Here is a 27,133-nt window from a genome sequence, read left to right on the forward strand (position 1 = left end):
TTCCAGATTGTTCCTTTTCAGTTTAACTCCTGCAAGCATTACTGATGAACTGCAGGAACTTTGCTGCTCTTCCATTAACCATGCAATTGTCAATAATGATAGAGTGATAATGACTTCTCAAAAAGTTCACACTAACTAAAAAAATGCATTTAATAATTTGTGATTTTCCCCTCGATAATGTGGTGTTTTTTTTCAATGTAGTTTTGTAAGTAACTGTACCTGTGTGTTATGTGTGTTAGGTGGATCATGCTGATAAGAGCGGTCAGTGCGCACTGGTTCACGCTGCTCTGCGGGGTCATGCTGAGATTGTGCAGTATCTTCTGGAGCAGGAGTGGAGCTCAGACCTGAAGAACAAGGCACTGCAGCAGGCGCTGATCGCTGCCTCCAGCATGGGACACACACAGGTACTAAATACACACATCACACACAGGATACTCCCCCTACCGCACATACACACAACAAACACACATTCTCACATTTAGTTACTAAAATAGACATACTATAGAGACTATTGTCCATTGTTTTTAACTTTTTATATAAAGTAATTTAGAATGAGAGATTTTGTGATTATCAAGCGCTATTCCTGAAGTAAAGCTAGGCTAAAAAAACACAAAGGAACCAAACCCACACCCACTCAACTCCCTAAAATGTGATACACACTATCTTAAATCATCGTTATCTTATTGATATGTTTTACAGGTGGTAAAAAGAATGCTTGCATTGAACAATGACGATTTTTCAGTGCAGATTGATGGTCATGATACTTTGTGGGGTGAAACAGGTTTGTAAATAAATCATCATCTTATTTTTACTGTAAAGTAAAAAAATGTAAATTAATGTCAGTGTGTAAAACATTACATATAAGACATTGTGCTATGCATAATTTACATGTAAGCCTTGTCATTAAATGCAGTATTTCAAGAGCTATTAAGCTGCGTCTGAAACCGCATACTGTCTACGTTTGGTTTGAAACTTGCTACACGACTGTTAAAAAAGTATGTTTTCGCAACGCCAAGGTCATGGTTTCTTATGGAAGCTTGTTTCCGCCACAAAATAAAACATTTTAAAAGATAATTGCGACTTTTTATCTCACAATTGCGAGTTTACATCTCGCAATTCTGACTTTATTTCTCAGAATTGCGTGAAATAAAGTCGCAATTGCGTGTTATAAAGTCAGAATTGCGTGTGATAAAGTCAGAATTGCGTCTTATAAAGTCCGAATTCTGACTTTTTTTCTCGCAATTGCGACTTTATATCACGCAATTCTGACTTTATAACACATAATTGCGAGTTTATATCTCGCAATTCTGACACCTTTTCTCAGAATTGTGAGATATAAAGTCCAATTCTAAGGAAAAAAAAGACAGATTTTTTTTTTTTTTTTACCTCAGAATAGTTTATATCTCACAATTCTGACGTTATAACACGCAATTGCGACTTTATATCATGCAATTCTGACTTTATATCTCGCAATTGCGACTTTATTTCTCAGAATTGCGACTTTATATCTCCCAATTGCGACTTTATTTCTCAGAATTGCGACTATATATCTCGCAATTGCAACTTTATATCTCGCAATTGCGACTTTATTTCTCACAATTCTGACTTCATATATCGCAATTGTGAGAAAAAAAGTCAGAATTGTGAGATAAAAAGTCGCAATTATTATTATTTATTTATTATTCAGTGGCGGAAACAAGTTTCCATAGTTTCTTTTACCAGGGAATGCTTGAACTGATAAAATGTATACCTTGAATACAATGTAAGTCACTTTGGATAAAAGTGTCTGCTAATGCATGAATGTAAACGTAAAACTCATTGATAAAAAAACTGTCTATATAACAACATGCGTAATATGAAACAAATTCGGACGTACTACATCCGCCATGTTGTCACTGTCACATGACCTACTGTACCAGTGTCCGTTTCATCACTTTACTGACCTTCACAACTCCTCTCCTGTGGCTCCATGGGATAGTAAAGTGTCCATCGAATCCATACTCCAGTATATTGGAGGAAGTAGTTAGTCATTTAAAGTCATCATTTTGAACATACAACACTTTTGGACTGTTTTTCGCATACTGTATAGTAGGGATTGGGAAGTAGGCATATTCGAATGCAGCAATAGTTTCCCAGGATGGCAGAGTCTGCTGTACTGCATAGATCATCATTATGAGCATGCATATCTTCTCCAGCTCTAACCGCTGCTGCTGGCCGGGGCAAACTAGAGGGGTGTGTGTTCCTGCTGGATCAAGCTGCCAGTGTAACACAGCCCAACCGCAGAGGGGTGGCACCCGTCTTTAATGCAGTGCGACATGGACACACACAGGTAACACACTTTATTACACAGAAAAACAAAAACTTCAGACTTCTGTCAGATTTTACATTGATATCTCTCTATTAAATGTCTTTTCTTCTCTCTCTCTCTCTTCCAGATAGCAGAGTTGTTTCTGCAGCGTGGCGCAGACGTGAATTGCAGTGATAAACATGGACGCTCTCTACTGATGGTGGCTGCAAGTGAGGGACACCTGGAGACCGTGGACTTCCTGCTCTCACAGGGTCAGTGATCATCGTTAATCTACCATAACCCTATAAAGCCTACTGTATCAAATTTCAAAGGCCTCTAAATTATCAACTTGATCAAAATTTTGCTGAAAAACCTTACTTTTAGCAAGTAAAAAGTATTTTAGTATAATTGTAAAAATGCCCACCTTCAGGTTGTGGTACATTTGTCTTTTTGGTGTGAAATTTTTACTGATTTTATAAAGTAAACATAAAAATAATGTCTGTATTATTAGTAATATTTCAAGATGAACACTTAATGGACTGAATAACTTAGGTTTACTTGATTTATCCATTCACCCTTTTTTTTTTTTTAATCATGTTAAAATGTGAGTATTAAATATAATACAACAGATCTCTCAATCATCATTGTATTGCATTGCATTATATATTTTGCCCCCCACAATAAAAATAAAATTACAGAGCTTTGATCAAACAAAGAATTTTAATTCATCATACTAAGACAGTATTGGGAGATAAAGAGTGACAACTGATACTTACCTTATACATTTTATGTAAGTAGTCTGCTCTACTGTTATAATGATCTCACTGATGTACATTACAAACTATCAGCAACTGCACCAAACATTTTTTGCTCAGTTTGGCCCTCTGAATAAAAATAAAGGTGTTTTTTCCCCTCCTCGCGTATAAGCTCCATATTTTCCTATATCCATCCTATATATATGGGCCATAAAAGTATGAAATATGATACTCAACAAAGAGAGGAACTCCCACACATAATCATAGAACAACATCGTGGTTACAACACTGATGACGACGTAAATCAAAAACATTTGTCTTTGGCATCTCGTTTTTTACGATTATGTGCGCGAGCTTCTCCTTTTGAACTTGCGCACTAAAGTAATTTGTTGTCTATAAATGCCTTAAGTTTTTGCACTCCACAAAAAACATAAAGTCCATAATGATTGTGTTTTTATTGTAGGAGCATGTCTGACAACAGTGGATAAAGAAGGTCTGACCCCGCTCGGGTGGGCATGTTTGAAAGGGCAGAAGAAAGTGGTGGAGTTTCTAGTGGAGAGGGGAGCTCAGATTGACCACACGGATAAGCATGGACGTACCCCTCTGGACCTCGCTGCTTTCTACGGAGACGCAGACATAGTAAGCTGAGATAATCTCTCTCTTTGCAGACCTAAACACACTCGGGACACTTGTGTCTCAGTATTATGCCGTGTCCATATCTGCGTGATCTGTATTCAGGTGCATTACCTGGTCGAGTGCGGAGCGGCGATCGAACACATGGACTACAGCGGCATGAGACCTCTGGACCGGGCCATTGGTAGCAGAAACACCTCAGTCGTGGTCACTCTGCTGAAGAAAGGGGCTAAACTGGGTGAGTCTCACCTCAGAACATCATGACACACATTCTTTCATCTCTCTCATGGGTTCAAGTGCCGTCCTCTAGAATCTAGATCGCCACAGTCAGGTTCTCAAGAGGGTTTTTTCCATTCTAAATCTAGAATGTGGTGAGTTCCATTTGTTCTCCCCTTTTCTCGGATAGTAAAAGCACGGTGTTCCTTTGCTGAGTCCTAAATGCAATTGAAACCAGGCCATATTCGCAGCAGAACCGTGCAGGACGGTTAGTCCACAGTTAAGTAGGACGCTGGTGATGTATGGGACTGTCATTCACACTCTGCGACAGGGCAAAGACTTTTATAGCGAAGTCCACTCAGCTTTCTACCCAAAGTCACAGAGTGCAAACCTTAGCAGAACAAATTCCCCCTCCAGTTTAAAAACGTCTAATTACATCTGAAACGGCGACTGTCTCTACCAGTCTGAGGTTGATGATGGCAATGACTTTGCCAGACGCATTTTAATGACGTTGTGGTGTGATTTGTCTTGTCTACGCACTAGACATGGTTCAGAAAAGCTGTGGATTGAAGGAAAGAAAAATCTCCATAACCACTGAAAAATAACCCATGCTTTAAATTAGCATTAGCAGAGATTTCCAGTTAGCCACTAGAAGGGAGCAATATAGAGGTTAGCAATTTTTTGCATGCTCATTTCCCCTTGGTATACAAGTAATACTGCAGGACAAGCAAAAATATCTAGTTTCCATTTTTTTTTAGATGTCATGCTCGCATCCAAACCATCACAAGAGATTTGCTGTTTTAGAAAGTCTGCCAATGAATAGTTTCACCCTTTAGTTACTGTAGTTCTCTTAAAGTTAGCCTGAAGTAACACTTCTGCAGTTTTAACATATTTCAGTGTAATAAACCAAGTTATTTGAGTCTTGAATGCTGATTGGTTGATATATCATTCCAGCTGTTTTCAAATGCATGATAGTCACAAGTTTGCCTAGTTTCTCTATTAGCTGCAGAATTACATATTCTAATGGAAGGATGGCACATTTGCTTTATAAATATAATGATTTAGTATTTTTTTATTATTATTATTATTATTATGTAGTAATTGATTTATAAAAGGCACTCGAGACTATGCTATATTGTGGATATAGTTTTCAAACCTTATTGATTAACTTCATTTTTTCAATATATACACTACTGTTAAAAAGGTCTGTATGGTTTTTGTTTTAAAGAAATTAATACTTTTATTCTCTCATTCATCAAATTGATCAAATACTTTTGAGCTTTTATTTGTCAAAGAATCCTGAAAAAATGGTTTCCACCAAAATACTAATACAAAATACTAACTGTTTTGAACATTGATAATAATATGAAACGTTTTCAAGCAGCAAACCAGCATATTAGAATGATTTCTGAAGGATCATGTGATCCTAGAGCAATTGCTGCGAAGTAATGGCTGCTGAAAATTCAGCTTTGCCATCACAAATAAATTACATTTTAAAACAATATAACTGTTTTATTGTATTTTTGATCAAATAAATACAGGAGAGTATGGAGACTTTTAAAAACATTTAAAAAAATCATACCGACCCCAAACTTTTGATGGTAGTGTGTATTCCTTCCCAATTTCAGCACATATCTATTCTTCTTGAGTTTTTTCCTTGCATTTATTCTTTTACGCTTTCTCTTTTTTTCTTTCTTTCTGCACTGCTGTCACTATCACTGCTAAAGGCTACAGAACATCTCCTTATGAGCGATCAGGTACAAGCATTAGGAAAGTCTCTCTTCTCTGAATCGTTCTGTGTGTTATTGACTGTCAGGACTGATGTCTCTTTCTCTCTTGAAGGTAACGCTGCCTGGGCCATGGCCACCTCCAAACCGGACATCCTCATCATTCTTCTGCAGAGACTCATGGAGGAGGGAAACCTGCTTTATAAGGTCTGTCACCGCCAACAACTAGCATCCCTCGGGGTACTAAGAGTTTGAGTAGAACTAAAAAGTAGCTCTAACACATGCCATAGTTTGCTACAATTACATTGATCTAACCATTGTATTGAAGAGCCATTTGTGGTTTTACCTGTAGTTACTATGTTCTTACAACAAATACTACATAAACAATGATCACTATGGTACATTTTCATGAAGGTCCTCTGAGACTTGTTTCTTTTCCCTTTTCTCTCCTTCGTTCTCAGAAAGGAAAGATGAAGGAAGCTGCTCAGAGGTATCAGTATGCACTGAGGAAGTTTCCAAGGGAAGGTTTCGGGGAAGACCTGAAGGCATTCAGGGAGCTCCGGGTTTCCCTCTATCTCAACCTGTCCCGCTGCCGCCGCAAAACCAACGTATGTCACATGACTATATGCACAACTTCAGTGGATAGAGGTTAAAGGCTTCGATAACATGACTAACAATTGTTGGATGCCAATATATCTCTGTGTATTAATAAACAAATGGCTATAGGCATTTTATATAGATCACATACACACTCATCTTCTCCAGGATAATTGTAATGGTTTGTCTAGGTTGAGAAGAGCTTCACAGGCTGTATAGAGAGTGTTTTGAGTGCAATTAGGAGGCAGATTATGTGAGTGTGAGAGAGAGAGTCACTATGTGTCCTGCTACGTGTTTCCTAATTACACATGCATCCTGAAGTTCTAATGGTTATTTTAATAGGATCTTCCACCATTAAACATTTTAAGTGCATCATTAGGGCTGACAGTTACGGCTTCTCATTGAATCTCTGACCTCAGACTCAAGGACGGAATTTCAACGAGAGACTCCTGATTACAGATTCATGCATGAGAGCAGAAAGAGGGACTGAGGTAGAATGTGAACAAGTAAATCCAGAAACTTTGTATGCACGCATCAGTACCAGAATGCAACAGTGCTGCCATGAGTGCACTAATCACTCTCATGGGTCTAATTAAGACAGAGTTAAACTTGCTGAAAACTTGATTGGTCCTCATTTTTTCCACTGTCCCTTCTTCTTGTCATGCATATTCTTCCTCTCTTCTTCCTTTCACATCTGTTCTTGACAGGATTTTGGCATGGCTGAGGAGTTTGCCACCAAAGCTCTCGAGCTCAAACCAAAGTCCTATGAGGCATTTTATGCACGTGCCAGAGCCAAAAGGAGCAGCAGGTAAAGAGCATGTGAATTGTTTCTGATAAGAGTGAAACACTTCCATTGTCCTTGCTGTCTGCACGCGAAAACATATAACAAAACTCTCCATTTGGGCAGTTCTTATTAATGAATCAGTTCACCCAGTTCGCGAATTGGATGAAATGCAATACAGGAGTCACTGAACAATTGAGTCATCTCTGGTTATAATTTAAACTTGAATCAAACTTGAATGAAGTCATGAACTACTAATGTGTTATTTGTACCTTTCCAGCAATGTTTAAAAAAGCTATTTTGCAGGTTAGTGTAACTTTTATAGTACAATGACAATTTATGCATCAGGCTAATAGTCAACATGTACTCGTAAAATTATGATTATAAAAATAAAATATAAAAAATATATATAGTATTGGCACCCCACTGCAACAACCAAATCCAACAGGTGCAACAATCACATTTTGCTACCCATTTTAACCTTATTTATAAGGCAACTTGAAAGTCACAACATTGAAAATCAGAATCAAGACATCAAATATTGGGCCAAGCCAAAGGATTTTGTTTTTCATTTAAAAAAATAGTGCCATCAAATGACAAATATATTATTTCATCCAATATTTCTGTGTGATTTAATCATAGTCGTGTTTATTATAGTACAGGGGTTGTAACCTTTTTGTTATTAAGTGCCATTTTTGATTATTCTAGTTAATCACTGTGCAAACTGTGCTGTCATCCACTCAGTCCCTCGCGTGATTCAATTAAAGTACAGCGCTAATGCCTTGAAACGGCATTCTAATGTGCAGTGATCGTGCAAATCTGTGCTTCTGTTGACTAGCACAGGTTAATTCTTAAGTATTTATTTCGTAAAACTAAACACAGGACAGGCTTTGTAACTATGAGGAATGATTAACTCAAAATGTAGATAAGTATGCTAGTGCGACTTAAAGCTGCAGTCCGTAACTTAATTGGGTTAAAAATTAGCCACATTTTTTTTTTAGCAAGTACATAACCAGCCAGTGTTCAAAACTATCTGCTTGCCTTAGCTCGATTCTAAACGGTAAGCTTGTAATAATGTTTTTAATTCCAGTGGCACTGGTGGATTTCCACGGGAAATTCGAGCATGTCTTTGCGTCATTACGTCACATCTGTACACATAAAGAAGGAGTCTCGGCTATTAGGCTATACTGCCTGTGAGGATGTTGGAGGTTGAGATTTATAGCCTTTTCTCACAGCACTTGATATAATTAAACTTATCAATTTGATAGCGGATCCAGAAAGGTTCAAACGACAATCACCAGTGACAACTGGAAATTCACCCGTTGTAAAACGGAAAAGACTTCAGACTTCGGAGTGGCTACAGAAAAAAAGAGACTGCAACCGGGCCCATGCGAAAACAAGGATAAATATCGGAAGGGCATTAAATGTAGTCACGCAATGCTGATGTTGTTAACATTAACAATTTGAGAACAAAGTATAATTTGCACGGTTTGACGTGATATGATAAGCGATCGTTAGATTTAATCAGCACAATTTAGTGCAATGCTTTTTTTCCCCTTAGTTGGTCAGAACAAAAGTGGATGTTACTCACTTGTTCAGACGACATTTTCCAGTGAAAATTCTTATGTTGGTCATACTTCCAAAAAGTAGAATCTGTGATTGCAAATGACAGTCTCCACACCGGCGCAGTGACTGACAGCCGCACATTCTCCACAAAAAATTGGATTCATCCGCGCTGTGCCGTGCCAAGGCACAACCCACATAAAGTTGATAATTCCGCGAATAACTGCAATTGCAGATTTCGTACAGAGATGGCGACAAAGAGGAAAAACTACGGACTGCAGCTTTAATTTAAATGAAACACAAACGCCTCTCTGTCTATTGTTCACATCAGAGTCCTGCACGAGAGGATTCTGCGCAAACTTAAACAACTCTGATTGTCCTTTGCGTTCATGCTCTCAATTGGCTATAATGCTCAACACTGCAAAATTCAAGTCTTTGACACTCTTCATAGCGTAAACATAAATATGTAGGGGAGTTTTTGAAAGCAGCTGCCTACAGTACCTATCAGCCGGTACCGAAAATAACATTGGCTATTTAACCCGCAGTCTGCCTGTGCCTATTGACTCCCGACCCGCACAGCAAATGACCAGGTAAATATTTTCCTCCCGTTTCATCAAATTGTATTGGTCCACCTGTCGGGTACCTGCAGATAACTGCCCACGTGCAAGACACTGGCCAATGTTGCCTGTTATGGGATAGTTGTTAGCTTAACAAAAATGCTAATTTCAAAATCAGCTGTGAATGGTAACCAGTCGTTTTAAAGTTGCTGCCTGTAATAAGAGTCTTAGTCATTTATAAGTTTCCATTGTGGTTAAAGATTCTGTTTCTGTTGAGCAGCGGTTCTCAACTCTGGCCCTCAAGATCTACTTTCCTGCAGCGTTGAGCTCCAACCTTGATCAAACTCAACTACCCGTAACTTTCTAGTAGTCCTGAAGACTTAGATTGACCCTGATGAAACTTACCTGAACAAGATAGAGCAAAACTCAGGAAAGTGGACCTCGAGGGCCAGAGATGAGAACCCCTGACCTAGACTGCTGCCCATGTTTAGAAGTAAGCAGTAAGGAAGCTCACAGGGTTTACAGAGAGAAAACATAGATCTAAACCATATAGTGCACATAATAATGATTAAATATTTACCAGTTCCTTTCCACTCTCCCAGGCAGTTTGCAGCTGCGCTGGCTGATCTTTATGAAGCGGCACGTCTGTGTCCCAGTAACCGAGAGATCCGACGTCTGCTGGCACGCGTTGAGGAAGAGTCCCAGCACCTGCAGCGACAGGGTTCTAAACACCCTACCTCGCACGCCAACCCCTCACACCACGAGGAAGACAATGACGATGAGGAGGAAGATGATTATGACGAAGATGACCAAGACATTGAGAGTTTGGAGAAAAGCCCAGACAGCCTGAGCATAAACATGTTGCAGGCAGATGAGGAGGAGGAGCGGCGTGAACAAGAATCTTCTCGGCAGGAGAAGAGGAAGGAGAGCTGGCATCAGAGCCGCACCTTGCCCGATTCTCTAGGCCTGGTGATATCGGGTGCCCAGTCTGCCGTCTCAGCAGCTGCCCCGGGACGCGCCGCCCACAGACGCCTTCCGTCCAGACAGGCTCAAAGCATGAAAAACCGAGAGTACAGCAGCTCGCTACACGTCGAGGGCAGGCCGCCCCAGACTGCCGGGTCGAGCCCCATGCCGAGCCGCCACAGACCCACCTCACTCCGAGCAGGGCCTTGCATTGACATTGGCAGTGTTGAGAGAGGTCCCCTCAGTGGTACCAGAGAGGGCGCCATTCAGTTTGGACACGCTGAGAAGGCCGAAGGCAGTGTTGAGCCAAGAGGGGAATTTTGCAGGAGCAGCAGCGTGAGAGTGTCCAGCTCCTCCAGCGGAAACCTGACGGATACTAGCCGCGTACGCAATTCGGTGGCGAGCGCTCCCGACAGCGGCACGAGGCAATCTGAGCATAAGCCACGCCCCTTTATGGGTGTCATTGACAAGACTGCACGTATCCAGCAGCAGCTGCAGCTGCAAGGTCACCATGGCAACCTAGTGTCCAGTTACGGCTGGCAGGGACTTGTGCCAGAAGGCCTCGTAGGTCACAATGTAAGTGTTGTCATGAACACGCACTCGCAAGGACTGACTAGTGACCTCCAATACGCTAAAATGAGCGCGTATCAGGAGCCCATCCATAACAGCACTCATACGCCCGAGTTTCATCCTGGACACGGATACAAGGACTGTAACCCCCTCCAGCAGCACTACAACGACACCAAGCACAAGCAGGCCAGCCTGGCCCGGGACAACCCCATCCTGATCAGCTCCATCAAACCGAAACGCTCCTTTATCGAGTCCAACGTGTAGCTACAAACTCATACTTTTATGTCGAGCACAAATTCTTTACAATCTTACGACTTTAATATAAGGGGCTCGGTTTTCATCAACAAACTCAATGTCGTTTGAGTCGGTTTTGAAGACTAAATTCAAAGCATTTTTGTGTGAGTGCTCCAGGTAAGCGCACACGAGTAAAAGATTGCCTTGCATTTCCGTTTACAACTACAGCTTCAGAGGTATTTAAGCACATGTTTGAATCCGCAACGCTGCGTCCGCACATTAAAAGAGAGCAGAGCTATAATACAGATGATGTGTTAATGTATTAAGATACCTTACCTGACTTTAGACTTCAGTAAGGACATAGGACGTCTACCAAGATGAAACACTGTCTTTTACAGTTGGATCGTGGACCAGTACTATGTGTATTCAAAAGCATTTCATGTTTGAATGGTGATGAGTCTGTTTGTGTGTATTTCTGTCGGGAAGTCTTTTCTTCATAAATTACTCACAGTTTTGACTGATTTATTTATGGCTTGGTTGTCTGATTAAAACAATATTATATTTTATATATTAGTTATTTTTGCACAGCTATATATTATGAAATACAACTTTGAGTGTGAGATTGACATGAACTGTATAAAGGACACCAGGTTTACATGCATGTTATGGTGAACCATATTCAGGTGTCTATGAGGACCGATGTTATTTCATATGTACATTATTTGCAATTAATTTGATGTATAGGGCTGTTATGAATTGTATTTGAATATTTCAGCATCATATACAATAAACCCCAGTTTAAGACTTTGGTTATTTTAGTTTATTACATTTCTCTCTTATTTTGTAAAGTCCTAAAGAATTAGGACAGTTGGTTGCTAATTTAGAAAGTTTTGCAAAGGGTCATCTGAATAGTGTGCACTCATTTACATGAGATGATAAAGGGTTTTAATTATATGCGGTCAACAATATTTTGGTCACGTGACCTATGTTCAGACAGCAAGCGCTGCATATCTAGATGGGTTTTTTGAACGTCCGGACAACATAAAACACATGAAATCAGATTCTTTTTTTTTTTTTTCTTCAAATCTGATTCAAACCACATTTGGAGGTGGTGGATTGAAATGCGATTCTAATCATATTTTTACAGATGTCTCAGTCTGGACCCCCTGGCTCCTCAAATCAGATTTCAAATAGTCTTTTGCATCACTCAGAACGCGACACAAGATAACGTCAAAATGGACGGAAACGCTGGAAATATTCACACAGTGGGTGCTTCTCAAACAGAAGGCTGCATCAAAGAGAGGCTGTGTCCTTCATAGTCCAGTCCTTCTGAGGCTTGTAGGCTAGAGTCCTCAGCATTAAAAGCCACAATGTTGAACTTAATGTTGGAAAAATACAGTTTTTTATATTAACTGCCTTTCTATTAATGCAATACAGTGAATGACTGCTTTCCAAGGATCCTTCAAGTTGAGATGGCCTTCAGCGACGTTTGATGACGTGGCAGCCAAGATATGCAGGCTTTGTAGGATGCAGCCTTCAGTTTGAAAAGCACCCATTATGTCCAAAGATTTCGCCGTGACTACTTTTCTTGGGCAACTTAGACGTTCTGCACCTTGACTCAACAGGGCGCTTATTTGGAGAGTGAGATTGTCGTTTACAAAGCAACCCATGCAGAAAGGTTGGTTATGTCTGGACCGGACACACAAATCTTATTTGATCACCTGCAATTAATAGTGCGGACAGTCTGCCTGATCTGGAAAAGATCTGATTTGAGAAAAATTTGAAAACGGCCTAAAGGTCAGAGAGAATCCTCACGCTCATTGGCTGCCGCCTCTGTGGTATGGTAGTATAGATACGTTAGTGTTGTTTGGTAATGCGAAGAGCGAAAATTGGACAATGAAACACTTATTAATGTGCTTTACCAGCGGAGACAATGGGAGAATCAGTAGATACCTCAACGTCCGTAGAATCAGAAAAGGTCTGAAGACAGAAAGACAGACAGATATAAAAAATTAGCATAAAAATATACGCCATACACAAAAAGGTGGAAAGATTTGATGATGGAGAAAAACCTTAGTAATGATGCTTATTTGTTGGACAAAGGTAAGGGAATTAATTATTGTGTAGACCACAAGTGTAATTTACAGTAAAAAACCTCAGACAACGTGCTGATCTACGTTGATAAATGGCAGTGCAGTAGAAAGAAGTGTGACATTAAAGGCCCGTTTACACCAAGAACGAAAACTATAAAGATAATTAAGGGTCCACACCAGCGGACTATATCATTCTGTTTATTCTATTCTTTAATACTAAGGTTAGAGATTTGTTTGAAACTCCAGTGATTCATGCATCCCTAAGCAATGAATCTCAAGCCAAAAGTCTGTTGTTCAACAGGTTGATTTTACTGCTGCATGTTCATCAGACAGGTCTCTTAACAGTGCTCTTATATACAGTAATATACATATGGGTACATCGTAAAGCCATGAAATACGGTCACTGAACGGGTTACAATAAGCATCCGCTAATAAATCCATAGCCTACCTGATTTTAAGTATGTGAACTATTTTATACAAGCAACATTATACCCTTTAAATGATTAATAGCTAATCTCAAAAATCATTTTATGAAATAAGACAAAATCAACTGGAGAATTTCATCTGTATTCAAACATGAGTCATGATGGGAGATACAGAACAGCCACAGGAGGAATCATAATTATGTGCTGCAATTGCAATAATTATGCCAGCAATATGTCCGCTACCTCGCAGAAATGGGATGATAAACATTTATTATGATGTTTAAGGCCACTCAACACTGCTGTGTTATGATGGAGAATCATTTAGGAGTTTTAGCCTGATTATGATCCACTTACTCTTCAATCTGCATGTGACAACTACCATCGCTTTGCTGATGGATGACAGATGGATGACTCCCATCATTGGCTAGTCTAGCCTGAAAAATACCAAGCGGTTTTTGAGATTTCAGGATTCCCCTATTCAAATAGATAGGATTTGGTCTTGGATGCCCGAAATAGCTCCCCGGAGGCGCTGCAAATATGGCCGCCGAGTGAACAGACTTTCCTTGAAAGGGACTTTGGCGTAAACAAACAATGGTTATACTAGCTTAATGCTAATTCTAGTACTCATCTAAACCCGGTGTGGTGACAAATCAGGTCCTCATCGAAATCGGGTCTCTGTTAGGACCCCAAGCGATCCCATTGGCTCAAATTACTTTTAATAGATACTCCTACAAAATAATGATAATGTTATGATAAAGCTGTTTGAACTACATTATAATGACTATTAATGTCTGTATTAGTTAGCTTATGTACCAGCATAGCATACAAAAACTCGATTATTAGTCTGACATCTTAGTTTATGCATTCATTTGCACTTAACCTACATGCATTCACAGTGAAGTCTTACTCGCCTGACTGATCTAGGGTCAGTATTATCAGAGCTCACTGAGAAGTGGTCCACCGGAAAATGGCCATTTTCAGCGTGCGGTTGGGTGTCAGAAGGGTGGTCTGCAGGGGCAGGTTGGTCATAGGACTGGTACGGCTCTTCGTGCTGATCCAGCTTTCAATGGCCTCCCGTTCATACGAGTAGCCGTCTGCAGGCAGAAAACAACAACAAAACGCTTAAACTCAAAACTAAATGTCCATCAAGCAGGTTAACACCTCTCAGACTCTCACCAGCAGCGATCACTGGGTCCTTCATGATCTCACGTGTGATTGGACAGAGGTACTCGTCGGGAGTGCCGTTAGAGACGGGTGCCATCTTCAAATCCTCGATCTTCTTTATGACTTTACTCCGCAGGCCCAGAGACTCTGAGAGAGCACAAGAACACTTTAACACATCCAATCACAGACAAGTGTGACGCTCAAGTACACGTATCAATACATCTGTGCTAACAGAACAGCGGTGGTTTGGTCTCCAATCCCAGTAGTTTTCCACTCTTTCTGTAAATGCTGGGAACAATTATGTGCGGCACAGACAATATTATTGAATGTAAGCAAGCAAGGGAGGCAGTGCCTAAAAAAAAAAAAAAAGTACTGTCCACCAGTACTGTTTTAATTATTTATATATAATATGTTAATCCTTTGGCAACATTGTGATACACAGTCATGCTAATAAAGCTCATTTGAAATTGAAAAATTGAAATTGAGCACGCCTCTGCGGTGAGATACAAGAGACATGAAAGAAGCGGCGGTTGAGCGGTCATTATACAGCGTTGCTATTGATGATGGTCATTATCGGGGAATAACTGACCTCAGAATGTTGTGACTGACCAATCTGAATCAAGCATTTCAGAGAGCTCACCCCTCCAACCCCCGATCTGGACTCGATCTACTCCATCTATGTTTTGATCATCGTTCTGAATCCAATCCTGACGTAGTCTTTGACAAAAGCGTGATTTTCTCAGCTTTTTGTTCAAAATATTTTTTTGTTTTGTTTTTTATGAAAAAAAGGATGCATAAAAATTGTGTTCTTGTTTAAAAGCAGAGACTCTGTTTTCTTTTGATATATATTCACACATCAAAATATTCTGTCTGGCAACTTTTTTTTAAAGAACACCGGTGGGGAAGGAGTTACGAGTAAACAACTCAACCACTGGGACATAACAAAATTCTGTAACGTGAATCAAAATTAAATTCAAATGACACTAAATGCTGAAGTGCATATCATACACCTGTCAAAAACGTTTAAATGTGATTAGTCCGTTTCTGTTAGTCCTGTCCTGTTTTGTTATGCTGGTTGAAAGTCTCTTCACATCCTGATAGCAATCATTAAGTTAAATGGTCTAAATGTATATCGTATGTGGAAGGTGTAGGACCATAAAATGTTCGTCCAATTATTGCATTCAGTCCGAATGTCCTACCTGCCTGTCAACGTATGCATTTCCATAATTCCGCGCACCCTGCACCCAGACATCACACATCATCAGTGCGTTTCGTACTATGAGCATCGCAACTGAAACAGCAGCCATCTTTTACAGTTCCTCCTGATCCAAAACAAGGAGCTTATGCTGCGTTGTTCACGCCATAACTACTGTAATTTGGAAGAGACGGAAACCCGTGACTTTATACTCGGAGCGTTCGTGACTCGCATTTTTGCGTTTTTCAATGGCAACACTATCAACGCCGAAATGAACCTGCAGCAGTCAGGTCTCGTCTTTACAAAGTCAGTTTTGAAGGAGACGTGGCTTTTGAGACGCTCTGAAGGGAGGGTGGGCTCTCATGCTTTCAAAGATAACTTGCTATTGCTAGCCGCTCTGAAAATTGCCTACCCTACCTTTAAGCAATTTAAACTTTCTTTTATAAGTTATATGAGATTCAACTGATTTTAAGTCAGTTTTAATATCATTTAAGTTGAAGTACAGCTAATGTGATTATACTGAAGCAGCAACAGAACTTAAATTGAAATAAGTGACATTTTTTACAGTGTAGTTTTTATAGGTTGTTGTTGTTCGCTGTCTTTAAACTTTGAACTTGAAACTGTGCTGCGTTATATTTTTGTCTTGGTAATTTGGCGTGCTGTTTTCATACTCTACCCTCTTTTATGAAGGCTCACCCCTTGAACAGTTCTAGCACTTTGCCTTCTCATTTCAGCAGCCCACCACACGCCACGGCTCAAAACTATCTGCATCTGACTATACAGAGGTAACTGGACTGACTCACGTCCATTTCTGCCAATGTACTGCCTTCACAGTGGGCCGCAAAGGAATCAAGTCTGTTCAAATGTCATGCTAAATGAAATGGGGTGATTTTACGGTCACAGCGAGTTGGACATCGATTTATTTTTTTTTAACTTTTTTTCAGAAGTGCACATTAGGATGGGATTTCTTATGTAAATAGCTGCTGGTTTTAGGACCAAAGTGGAACTAATCAGCTTTAATGCACACAAACTCTTTTCTGGACACAACACAGGCAAGTGCTTTACATAACTCAACAAATCCCATGTTTACATTCCCCACAATCTCTAGGATTAGCTCTTATGTTGGCCACTTTTTCCATGATTTTTTCTAAAAACAAACATGACCCAATCAAGATTTGCTGTTAGGTAATATATAAGGGACATGGTGAAATCCACATTACTTTTATATAACTCCTCATGACTTCAGATGAGGTAACACTTGAAGGTCATTCCTGCAGTATTATTATTATCTAAATTGTGTACATACATAAAGTAGACATCCAGAGTCTAAAGTAAGGTATGACACAAATACCAATACTGAGTAATGCGTGCAGTAATTTTACCAATGTGCAGATCAGAGCTGAGGGTTTCTTTGGTGAGAGAGAGCAGCTCCTCTCCATCGATGTTATTGGATTTAAAGACGTCAATCACGGCCTCCAGCCCCTCCTCACGTAACCATGCCAACACATCTTCCTCAGACCACTCGCTCACCATCAGTCTGGAGTGTCCACATGACTTCCTTCCTGAGAGACAGCAACAGGACACATGTGTTACCTAGGTATGGGTCAATCAATGACATGATTACATGCTCTTTTTTATGTCCCATCTACTAATTTACTAAAAAGTGCAATTCATGTCAGAGCAAAAGCCTTATGGGAAGCAGTGTGACATATAATGCAGCTGCGCCTCCGGGTACTACAGTTTGATTCCAGATTTGAGGTTTTGTCTGTCCTGACCCCATTGTTTCCTGACTCATTTACGCTGTCTTATCTAATAAAAGGCCAAAAATAAAACTTTAAACAAATGAATGCAATTCATACATGCAGTACAATGACAGGCAAACACCTCTTCTATGATGAATACATTGTTCATTTCTGAACTAAAATTAATTTTGATGTTTTTCTGGAAGTCAAGCAGATACAACTGTCCTGATGACGATGTAAAAAATTAAAAGAAAAACCTTATTTAATAATTGGGCATGGTATTACTTTTTTTAGTTTTTATTAAATGAAACCGACATGTAACATTTCAAAGAATTTTTTTTTTAACTAGACTTTTCCATAATGTTCCTTTTTTTTATCATGAACATTCTTATATGTGATGAAACGTATCATCAAAACTAATCATGAATTAAGCCGAAGATCAAGAATGAATTGTTAATAAGAATGCAGGTCAACTCTTCTCTCACTGCATCTAATGCATAAATCATGAGGTGGCATGTTCTACAACATGTATCCGCTCAGGATGCAGTCAGATCATTTGCAGTACTTTGAGTTCCTAGTGTGTGTGAAATGTTATTTTGTTATTCATAATGTAGATCTCATCAGATTTCTTCCACACACAGGCAGTTAAACCAGTCAGAGTATGTAAAGCCCAGTAGAGCTCACGGAGTGCACTGTGTGTTTGGACTGAATCTGCAGCTGTGATCCATCACCCAAGGGAAACTTCTGAAGGACGAGAGAAGAATGCATCTCATTCTCTTCCCTGTTTGTGTATTCGGTCTGATACTACACCTCTCCTGTGTCTCTGACTCACACTGAGTCATTATTGAACATTGTAGCAGTATTACATGCAGCTAGCGGTGTTATAACAATAGTGTGAGATTTATGCTTTTTTAGTGTGTAATGTTACTGTTTGAACCCATCTTTTTCTGAAAAACAAAATTATATAATTAATCTTTTTATCATTTTGGCGAAATTTTATATTCATAAGACAAAAATAACTCAAAAGAAACCCTCCTATATTGCCTTCTATAACACTGATCTAACAATATATTTTGAAACTCTTTCAAACATGAGATCACAAAATAAAAAGCTTATAAAAACAATACAAATATTAAAGCTTTTCAAATACATATAACTGCCCTGATATTTTATACTTATATTTTTGTATTTGCTCTTATGTTTATGTTTATTTTTTTATTTTTGTTTATCTGGTAAAATATTTTGAGCTGTATTGTTAATACTTTGTAACCTTTTTTTTTTTTTTTTTTTTTTGCATTGTACTGAAATGTTTTTGTATTTGAACTGACTAAATAAAAAAAAAAAAAAAAAAAAAAAAAAAAAAAAAATGTTACTGTTTGAGTTCTGCGATGTTATAAAGCACAACGTTCACTCCATTGGGAGTTATTTTCTATATCAGTAAACTCTGTTTCTGAACTCTCTGAAACCCCTCGACAGTAGTTGTCACAATATTCCTCATTTTAAGAATACCTGCCCAAGACATGTGCAAAAAAAGGGGCGAGGCTTGGTTGCCTTGTGGCAAGGGGCGTGACATTCCCGAAACGCTTGAAGCAGTTGACCAATCACAACACACAATTACAGTCAACCAATCAGAGCACATTGGGCTTTTTGGAAGGAGGGGCTTCATAGAGAGGAACTAAATAAAGCAGATTGACAGACTGGGAAGAGAGGTGCTGCAACAATGTAAAATATGTGAAAAATATGTTTTTTGAACATTCAAGCATGAAAACCTAGTCAGGTAAACCCCAAAAACAAAATAAAACAAATTCATAAAAAGTATATATATATATATATATATGTGTGTGTGTATAATGGTCTGGATTTCTCTTACCTTCACTGCTGGAAACTGAAGCAGCTTCATCTGAAATGAGGAACACAAGAACAAGTATAACTGAACATTAAAATGGGCTTGAATCCTACGTCATATCACATCATTTAGGGACAGATTTCAGGTTACAAGCAGCTGTCATGCTTATAGTATATTATGTCTATATTATGCTATACTGGATTAATCTCTTGAGCTTCATAACAGCAGTAAACACACTTTAGCAGTGTATCAGTGCATCAGAACAATACAAACACTGCTCAGTTTGTATTTTTGTTGTCAAGTGTTTGTTGAGGGTTTATTTTTTGTGCCCTGAAAGCCAGAATGTGCACTGTCTGCTAGTTACAGACTAAACAAACAATAAAAACTGCTAACACACACTCACCAGGAAAAGATTTGCCTTCAGTTTCAGGAATCACACAGGGGGAAAATGACAAGACAGAAAAAGCAAATAATCATCTTGTTGCACAAACAATTATTTTATCATTCTTAAAACAAATAAAACGAATACTTTGTAATTTGCACTCTCTGTGTATGGATCATTCCTACTCTGCAGTATTTTCATACCACCATTATATCTTTCAATATACTGTATAAAATATTTTTCACATTTTTTATGATGGACAGTCCACCCCAAAATAAATATTGTCATCATTTACTTGCCCTTATGTCATTCCAAAAGTGTATAACTTTCTTCTGGCGAACACAAAAGAAGATATTTTGAAGAAATTGGTGACTAAAGAGTTTTGGGTTCTCACTGACTTCCATTGCATGGACAACATTTTTTTTTTAATTGTTTGCATATCAAAGTCAATATCATATTTTGAGTCAATTGAGAATACATTTTTTGTTTAAAATACACAATTCTCCTACGATTCTGTATGGATAACTAAATAAAATAACAAACTGTTCATTGCTGCAATCTATTTAAAAATATTTAATTAATTTGAAAGAATTGTGTGTTTAAAACATAGGTTGAAATGAATGATTCAATAACTCACTCATGAATACTTCACTTGTTTCATTACTGGATGAATCAGCGTTTTTGAATGAATCTTATGAATTCAATGATAAATACATTTTTTAACAGTCACTTGTCTCCACCTACTGGTGTAACAATGTAATTGATACAAGCGTCAAGCTGGCACAGAAATACTTCCGGTTACAGACAGAGTTTATAAAGTACTGTATAACAGGACTGACCCGTATTCATTGTAAATGAACCCACCCTGAGCACAGCTGCCATCTTCTACCTTCCAGATATTAACGCTTTTGTCCATGGAGCCGGTGGCGATGAGAGGGGCCGTGGGGGAAAAGGCACAGGCCGTCACATACCTGCCCAACAGGAAGAAACCGACCGACAGGGTTCAACAATTTAAACTGAGAGTTCAGACCTCAGAAATCATGACTCAGAACTCACCTGTCATGCTGGTTAAGTGTGTAAAGTAAGATGCCTTCGTTCTGCAAAGTAGAACTCATTGTTATAAATGTTATGCTACAGACATCCAAGTGGGCTGAGCTGTCAGTCATCTTTTATATTTATTGGTTGGACAGAAATATACGATGAATATGAATGAGACTCACAGCTTGATACACAGTCACGGTCTTATCCACCGATCTGTGGGAAAAGAGAGAGTGACATTTAAAAGGCATGAGTCAGACGAGCTCTCTATGGCCTTTATGTGCACTAAAACTGAGCTTGTCTTCCTGCTGACACATAGTGGATGAAAAATCCATTTCATCAGAGATTATTAGCAAACAGACTTCAAGACCAGCGCTCATCTTTCATGGTGTTCTTCTGTGATTACACAGCACCATCCAGTGGAAAACAATGGAACTGCAAGGCAGGATCTATATACATTTACATTATCTGCATTTATGGATTTGGCAGATACTTATATCATCAAAAGCACGTATACATTATTATAAATTGATGCAAATTCATTCATGCAGACATGTTTGTTGATCTCTTGAATGCAATGTCCAATCAGAGGTGTTTAAGTTACAATCCATTCACTGCACAAAACAAAGACAGGGTGCAAGTAAGCGAATCATTATGCAGTGTGTAGACAAATTTATTGAGTGACAGCTTTTTAGTGAGCGCTCTTTCGAGGCTATCTATCCATTTAATAAAAGTAGCCTATTGTTTTTCATGATGCTAAGAGGACCGATGGCCAATACACGCTGCAAAGTTTTGGAAGTGACATCTACATATAAATGCAGGATTCACTCTCGAAATTGCAAGTGACATAATGATAACTAGTCTGGGACATGGGCATGTCTTGATACTCGCAATGTTAATGCAGAATAATAGATTACTAGAAAAATATTCATATCAGTATATATTTTTTTAATTCCATTCCAATTATTTGTTAAAGTAAATGACTAAAATGTCTAACTGCACGTTGCTATTTTTGTTATGGTGGAGCCGTTGCAAAAACACAGACAGTGATGCATGTGCAACAACAATAATGTGCATAGTTCTGATCTACTGTCTTAACATAATTTAACTTATTCTTAATCACAATGTAGTTAGTTTCTATTAATATTGAAGGCTATATACTTAATAGCTCTGTTTTACACATTTTATTTCGGGGGTCCCTGCTCCATGTCTCTATCGCCTAAGGGGTCCTTGCCCTGAAAAATGTTGACCCCTGTTCTAACATAAAGTAAGTAACTTTTTTGCTCCAGCTACTTTGACGCGTGTATGGTGTGAGAGTGACATATGTTAGATGTCACAATGAGCAAGAAAGGTTGACATGGAGCAGCTAAATCTCGATTCTCTAGGGCAGGGATGGGCAACTTCGGTCCTGGAGGGCCACTGTCCTACAGAGTTTAGCTCCAACTCTAATCAAACACACCTGAACAAGCTAATCAAGGTCCTCAGGATTACTAGAAAATTACAGGCAGGTGATTTTTTTCAGGGTTGGAGCTAAACTCTGTAGGACAGTGGCCCTCCAGGACCGAAGTTGCCCATCCCTGCTCTAGGGAATCACCCGTTTAAAATAAAACGCCAAACAGAGGAGAGCCTCCAGGCAAAAAGAGAACTCGTAATAAAACAAGAATCAACTTTGGCTTGGGTTTTCGGAGATGGCGAGAACTGAGGGATTTGAAATGTTGTAAAAGCAAAGCGGAGATGGCGTTTTTATTACTCAACAGGTGAGTAAGGTATTTTATTGAACAGATCAAATGCCATATGTAGCTCTCTAACAGAGTTCATTGTAAAGCATTATCTATTGTGAAGGGTCATTTCATTGTGGTTGTAGTGCTGTGCTGGAATTTTTTTTATTTATTTTTTAAGGAAGTACCATGTCTATTAATGGTTATACCTACAGTAACGTCTTCAGCTAGTCTGATTGAGATCCTTTCCATCTAAATAGGTTAATATCTCTTAAGCCTAGTAGTGAATGTCTTATAAGCAGTAAACCGTAATTATCCAGTTGAAGCACAACCAAAACAATGTTCCTCTGCAAAATGCATGCAGTTTTGTTTTTAACCACTAGAGGACCTAAAGTTACATAGTGTACCTTTAAATTAAAGGTGATGTTATTTTCTCTTTGTTAATAAAATACTTTTTGTATTGAAGTAAAAAAAAATTGTTTACAAACAAATTAAAAAAAAAAGTGTGTGTGTGTGTGTGTGTGTGTGTGTGTGTGTGTGTGTGTGTGTGTGTGTGTGTGTGTGTGTGTGTGTTACTGACCCTGACACCAACATCTGTCCATCAGCAGAGTAAGCACAGGACAGAACCGGAGCAGACTGACCCGTCAGAGTGTGAGCGAGCTGCATCTTAATGCCTGTGGATCAACATACATCATTAATCACACACACATTCACTAAATACACAGACAGAGAAGCAAGACAAAAGGCAGGTATCACATGTCCTACCTGCAGCAGACAAAAGAGAGACAATCCATATCTTCAACAGACTGTCCTGACCACATGAGGCCAGCTGAAACTGAACACAGCCACCTGTGCCTGGGAACGACAGACAGAGAGAATTCATCTTTTACTTTTATTAATAAGTCATTCATCTTCAGAACATCAAAATAAATGTTAGGAAAGCTATTTTAAACTATTTTGCCAAAGCTACAAGTTAGTAAAAACTTAAAGTAATCAAGTTACCCTTTTGAAAAAGTAGTTACTATTGTTCAAAAGTTTGGGGTTGGTAAGAATGTTTAAAAATGTATTTGAAAGAAGTCTCTTATGCTCACCAAGGCCATATTTATTTGGTCAAAAATACAGTAAAACAGTAATATTGTGAAATATTATTACAATTTAAAATGACTGGTTTCTATTTTAACACATTTTAAAATGTAATGTATTCCTGTGATCAAAGCTGGATTTTCAGCGTCATTACTCCAGTCTTCAGTGTCACACAGGATCCTTCAGAAACCAGTCTACTATGTTGATTTGCTGCTCAGGAAACATTGAAAACAGTTGTGCTGCTAACTATTTTTGTGGAAATTGTGATAAATTTTTTTCAGGATTCTTTGATGAATAGAAAGTTCAACAGAACAGCATTTATTTCCAATAAAAATCTTCCAATAATGCATCCCAACTGAATAAAAATATTAAATTCTTAAAAAAAAACATTCAATCCATTTAAAAAGAAAATCTCTTTAAAAAGGAATACCATCAGATGATAGGGGTGTAACGGTACACAAAAATCACGGTTCGGTACGTACCTCGGTTTTAAAGTCACGGTTCGGTTTATTTTCGGTACAGTAAGGGAAAGAAATGCAAACATTAAACTGCAGGTTGTTTATTACTATAAACTTTTTTTAACAATTTGTTTACACTTTTTTAAACACTTTCTAATAAAATATAATAAAATAGATATAAAATAAAAAAAGAATAAGAAATAAAATACTGCTGCAAAGTTCTCCACTAAATAAAATACTCTCAGTCTCAAACCAATATCACATAATAAAATATAATGAAAAATATAAATAAATAACTATGATTACAGTGCAGGAACAGAAAATAGCCCTATATTAAAATAATATTAAACAAATATATTAATGTATTATTATTTTTCAATAATCAATCAACCTAATAAATTTAAGATTTTTTTTTTCCACTTTTTTAATAATTATCAAAATAAAATATAGCCCAAAGCTATAGTACAAAGCTATTATTACCAGAGCATGTGATCAGAGCAGGTCATTTTACCATTGTTGCCAGCATGACTATACCAGCTCAGCAAACAGAAATCTAAGTTACTACTGAGAAATTTCACCTTATTTGAGCGGACTTTGCTTTTCCAGTGCGTGATCGGTACATGATTGGAGTGTTTGGGCCGTTAACGACAGAGCAGAACGCGCAGCGCAAACACGGACTCGAACATTGAGCAGAGAGCGCAGCGGGCCGACACACACACACACACACACACACACACACACACACACACACACACACGCGCGCGCGCGCGCCACGGAACGGAGAGTGCGGCGGCGCACACGAAGCGGAAAAGCTTTTTTTCGCCATGCAGTCTATTTCATTGTTACAGTGACGACGGGTAAAACACGGGTAAAACCAGAGAATGTCTAATAGGAAAAAACATTAGAATCAGCTGCAGGGCGGGATTTGCGCTGAACGCGGAGACTTCCGCCACTTAATATGTTCGTGTGGAAACACGAAAATGTACCTATGTTCCGCACACAAAATATTGCATTCAGTCATTCGGTACACACGTGCACCGAACCGAAAGCCCTGTACCGAAACGGTTCGGTACGAATACACGTACCGTTACACCCCTATCAGATGATATTTATTTTTACAATCCTAAGTATCTGGCAAACAATGCAAATTAAAGTGTTAAACAGAATAGAAATTTACAATAAAAACACTATAATAAAGTTGAGTCGAAAACATAATATGAAGAGTGGCATTTACTGAATATTTTGATAGAATAAAGACACCCGGACTGAAATAATTGGTGAATTCTATATTTCAATAAACTAAACTGTATAGTTCACATTTAAATAAAAATCGGACTATGAATCTACATTTAGTAGAGTGCGTCTGATTATTACTTAAGCTCGCTCAGATACAGCAATGTAGTACTTTGTCGGAATAATTCAAATCGAGGAGTCCTACCCTTCATTATCTGAGGAGCAAACTGACAGCAGGAGACCCCGAGGTCATGGGCGTTCTTCTCCGCGTGGAGATGGTTCATATCCAGGTCCCACAGTCGCAGGTCACCATATGTGGAGCCGGTGACGAACAGCTGACCGCAGGGAGTGAAAGAGCAGGCCACTATACTGGTGTCAGTCACCGCACCAGTCCTAAACATCACCATACACAAGTGTCAATCAAACAGTTTGGTCTGGGGCAGTGCAAAATAAATATATTGTTTATACCATCATACAAAAAGATAGGCTTGCTTCTAGGGCTGTCAAACGATTAATCGCGATTAATCGCATCCAAAATAAAAGTTTGTGTTTACATAATATATGTGTGTGTATGGAGTATAATTATTTTCTATATATAAATACACACACATGCATATATATTTAAGAAAAATGTGTTATTTATATATAAAATATTTATATATAATATAAATGATATATAATATAAATATATATACACAGTATGCAAATATTTCTTAAATATATACATGCATGTGTGTGTATTTATATATAGAAAATAATTATACACCGTACACACACATATATTATGTAAAAACAAACTTTTATTTTGGATGCGATTAATCGCGATTAATCGTTTGACAGCCCTACTTGCTTCACTATAACACATTGAATATCTAGACCAGTAATGGAAAGTTACCAATTATAGGCTACTAATTGTATAAAATGGTCATTTTTACTACAGACAGAGATACAAAACACAAGTGATGTACCTGCGCAGTGTCCTGGAGGTAAAATCCCACAGTGCGATGGTCCCATCGGACCCTCCAGACACCAGGTAAGATGAATCTGGAGAGAAGGCGCACACCCTCACCGGACTCCGGCCCGGATGCTCCAGGACGGCCTCGATCTCTCCGGTGTTCATCGACCACACCACGGTGGTGGCATCGGTGGAGCAGGAGGCCAGGTATTGACCGCAGGCGCTGAAGCAGCAGCAGTGGACCCCGTAGCCGTGGCCGGTCAGCGGGGAGAAGGGCAGCTCGCTGAAGTCTCGGCTGGAGTAAACACACACGCTTTTGTCCGCGGAGCAGGTGGCCAGCAGAGAGCCGGAGAAAGCACAGCAGTTCACATCATCTCGATGACTTTGTAAGGTGCAGATCAGAGACACCATGTTTATGTCTTGTTGCCGTGTCCCTTTAAATACACAACAAGAGGAAGTCACATAATGGACAAAACAACATACTGTAACTCACATTTTAGCCTTTCTAACTGTAAAAGCGAGACATATGGTCATAACAGTGAAACCACTTAATTTAACAAACAAAAAAAATTCCACTTCACCTTTTTATTCAATTGTTAAACAGACGGAAATAAACGTTTAATACTTCTGAAGTCACTCCCAGACAATATCCTTCCTAACATTATCCATTATCATGTTTAATAATCTAGTGTTACATTCAAATATATTTTATGTATTTTCATTGCTTATGTTTATGTTATAATATAAGCGGTGTTAGACGTACCTCCTGCTCGCACTTCCTGGTTCTGTCACGTCACTTTCAAACCACGTGGTTTTTGTTTACTGTGGCGCGTTTAGGTTGTCACTTTATCGGATTGGTTTAAATATATACTTTATTTTACGTGGAACCATTTTCAATTTTTATGAACTTATTTGTAC

The 27,133-nt window shown here is 38.7% G+C and overlaps 2 protein-coding genes across 9 annotated transcripts in view; one reads left to right on the plus strand and one right to left on the minus strand.

Moving 5' to 3' along the window:
• tanc1a (tetratricopeptide repeat, ankyrin repeat and coiled-coil containing 1a) overlaps positions 1-11,700 on the plus strand; it is a 76,426-nt gene extending 64,726 nt beyond the window's left edge. For 2 of the 6 annotated variants that reach the window (XM_079882631.1, XM_079882635.1), the window contains 12 exons: positions 240-404; positions 700-781; positions 2,196-2,329; positions 2,436-2,559; positions 3,506-3,681; positions 3,781-3,913; positions 5,619-5,648; positions 5,734-5,825; positions 6,080-6,226; positions 6,923-7,023; positions 9,105-9,149; positions 9,719-11,694. In XM_079882631.1, coding sequence (XP_079738757.1) covers positions 240-404; positions 700-781; positions 2,196-2,329; positions 2,436-2,559; positions 3,506-3,681; positions 3,781-3,913; positions 5,619-5,648; positions 5,734-5,825; positions 6,080-6,226; positions 6,923-7,023; positions 9,105-9,149; positions 9,719-10,913 — 2,424 coding nt within the window. In that variant the 3' untranslated portion in view covers positions 10,914-11,694. Of the gene's footprint in view, positions 1-239; positions 405-699; positions 782-2,195; positions 2,330-2,435; positions 2,560-3,505; positions 3,682-3,780; positions 3,914-5,618; positions 5,649-5,733; positions 5,826-6,079; positions 6,227-6,922; positions 7,024-9,104; positions 9,150-9,718 lie in introns of all 6 variants that reach the window. The other 4 variants (XM_079882633.1, XM_079882636.1, XM_079882632.1 and 1 more) reach the window with 3 other exon arrangements.
• A 264-nt stretch (positions 11,701-11,964) lies between these two features.
• Positions 11,965-27,024, minus strand: wdsub1 (WD repeat, sterile alpha motif and U-box domain containing 1). Of its 3 annotated transcripts, none has more exons than XM_079882652.1 (13): positions 26,979-27,024; positions 26,229-26,649; positions 25,466-25,653; positions 23,252-23,341; positions 23,067-23,160; positions 20,951-20,984; positions 20,787-20,827; positions 20,595-20,701; positions 19,752-19,766; positions 19,373-19,402; positions 17,143-17,322; positions 14,578-14,712; positions 11,965-14,495 (listed from the first exon to the last, which is right to left on the minus strand). In XM_079882652.1, the coding sequence occupies exons 2-13, from the start codon at positions 26,624-26,626 to the stop codon at positions 14,344-14,346; spliced, it is 1,464 nt and encodes a 487-aa protein (XP_079738778.1). In that variant the 5' UTR covers positions 26,627-26,649; positions 26,979-27,024; the 3' UTR covers positions 11,965-14,343. The 3 variants fall into 3 exon arrangements, with proteins under 3 accessions (XP_079738778.1, XP_079738776.1, XP_079738777.1); XM_079882651.1 differs by lacking the exon at positions 19,752-19,766 and having other exon boundaries at positions 13,264-14,129; positions 14,313-14,495; positions 19,373-19,432; XM_079882650.1 differs by lacking the exon at positions 19,752-19,766 and having other exon boundaries at positions 19,373-19,432.
• Positions 27,025-27,133: the final 109 nt, after the last annotated feature.

Source organism: Squalius cephalus (genome assembly GCF_949319135.1).
Source record: "Squalius cephalus genome assembly, chromosome: 10".
In the NCBI taxonomy this organism is placed as follows: domain Eukaryota; kingdom Metazoa; phylum Chordata; class Actinopteri; order Cypriniformes; family Leuciscidae; genus Squalius; species Squalius cephalus.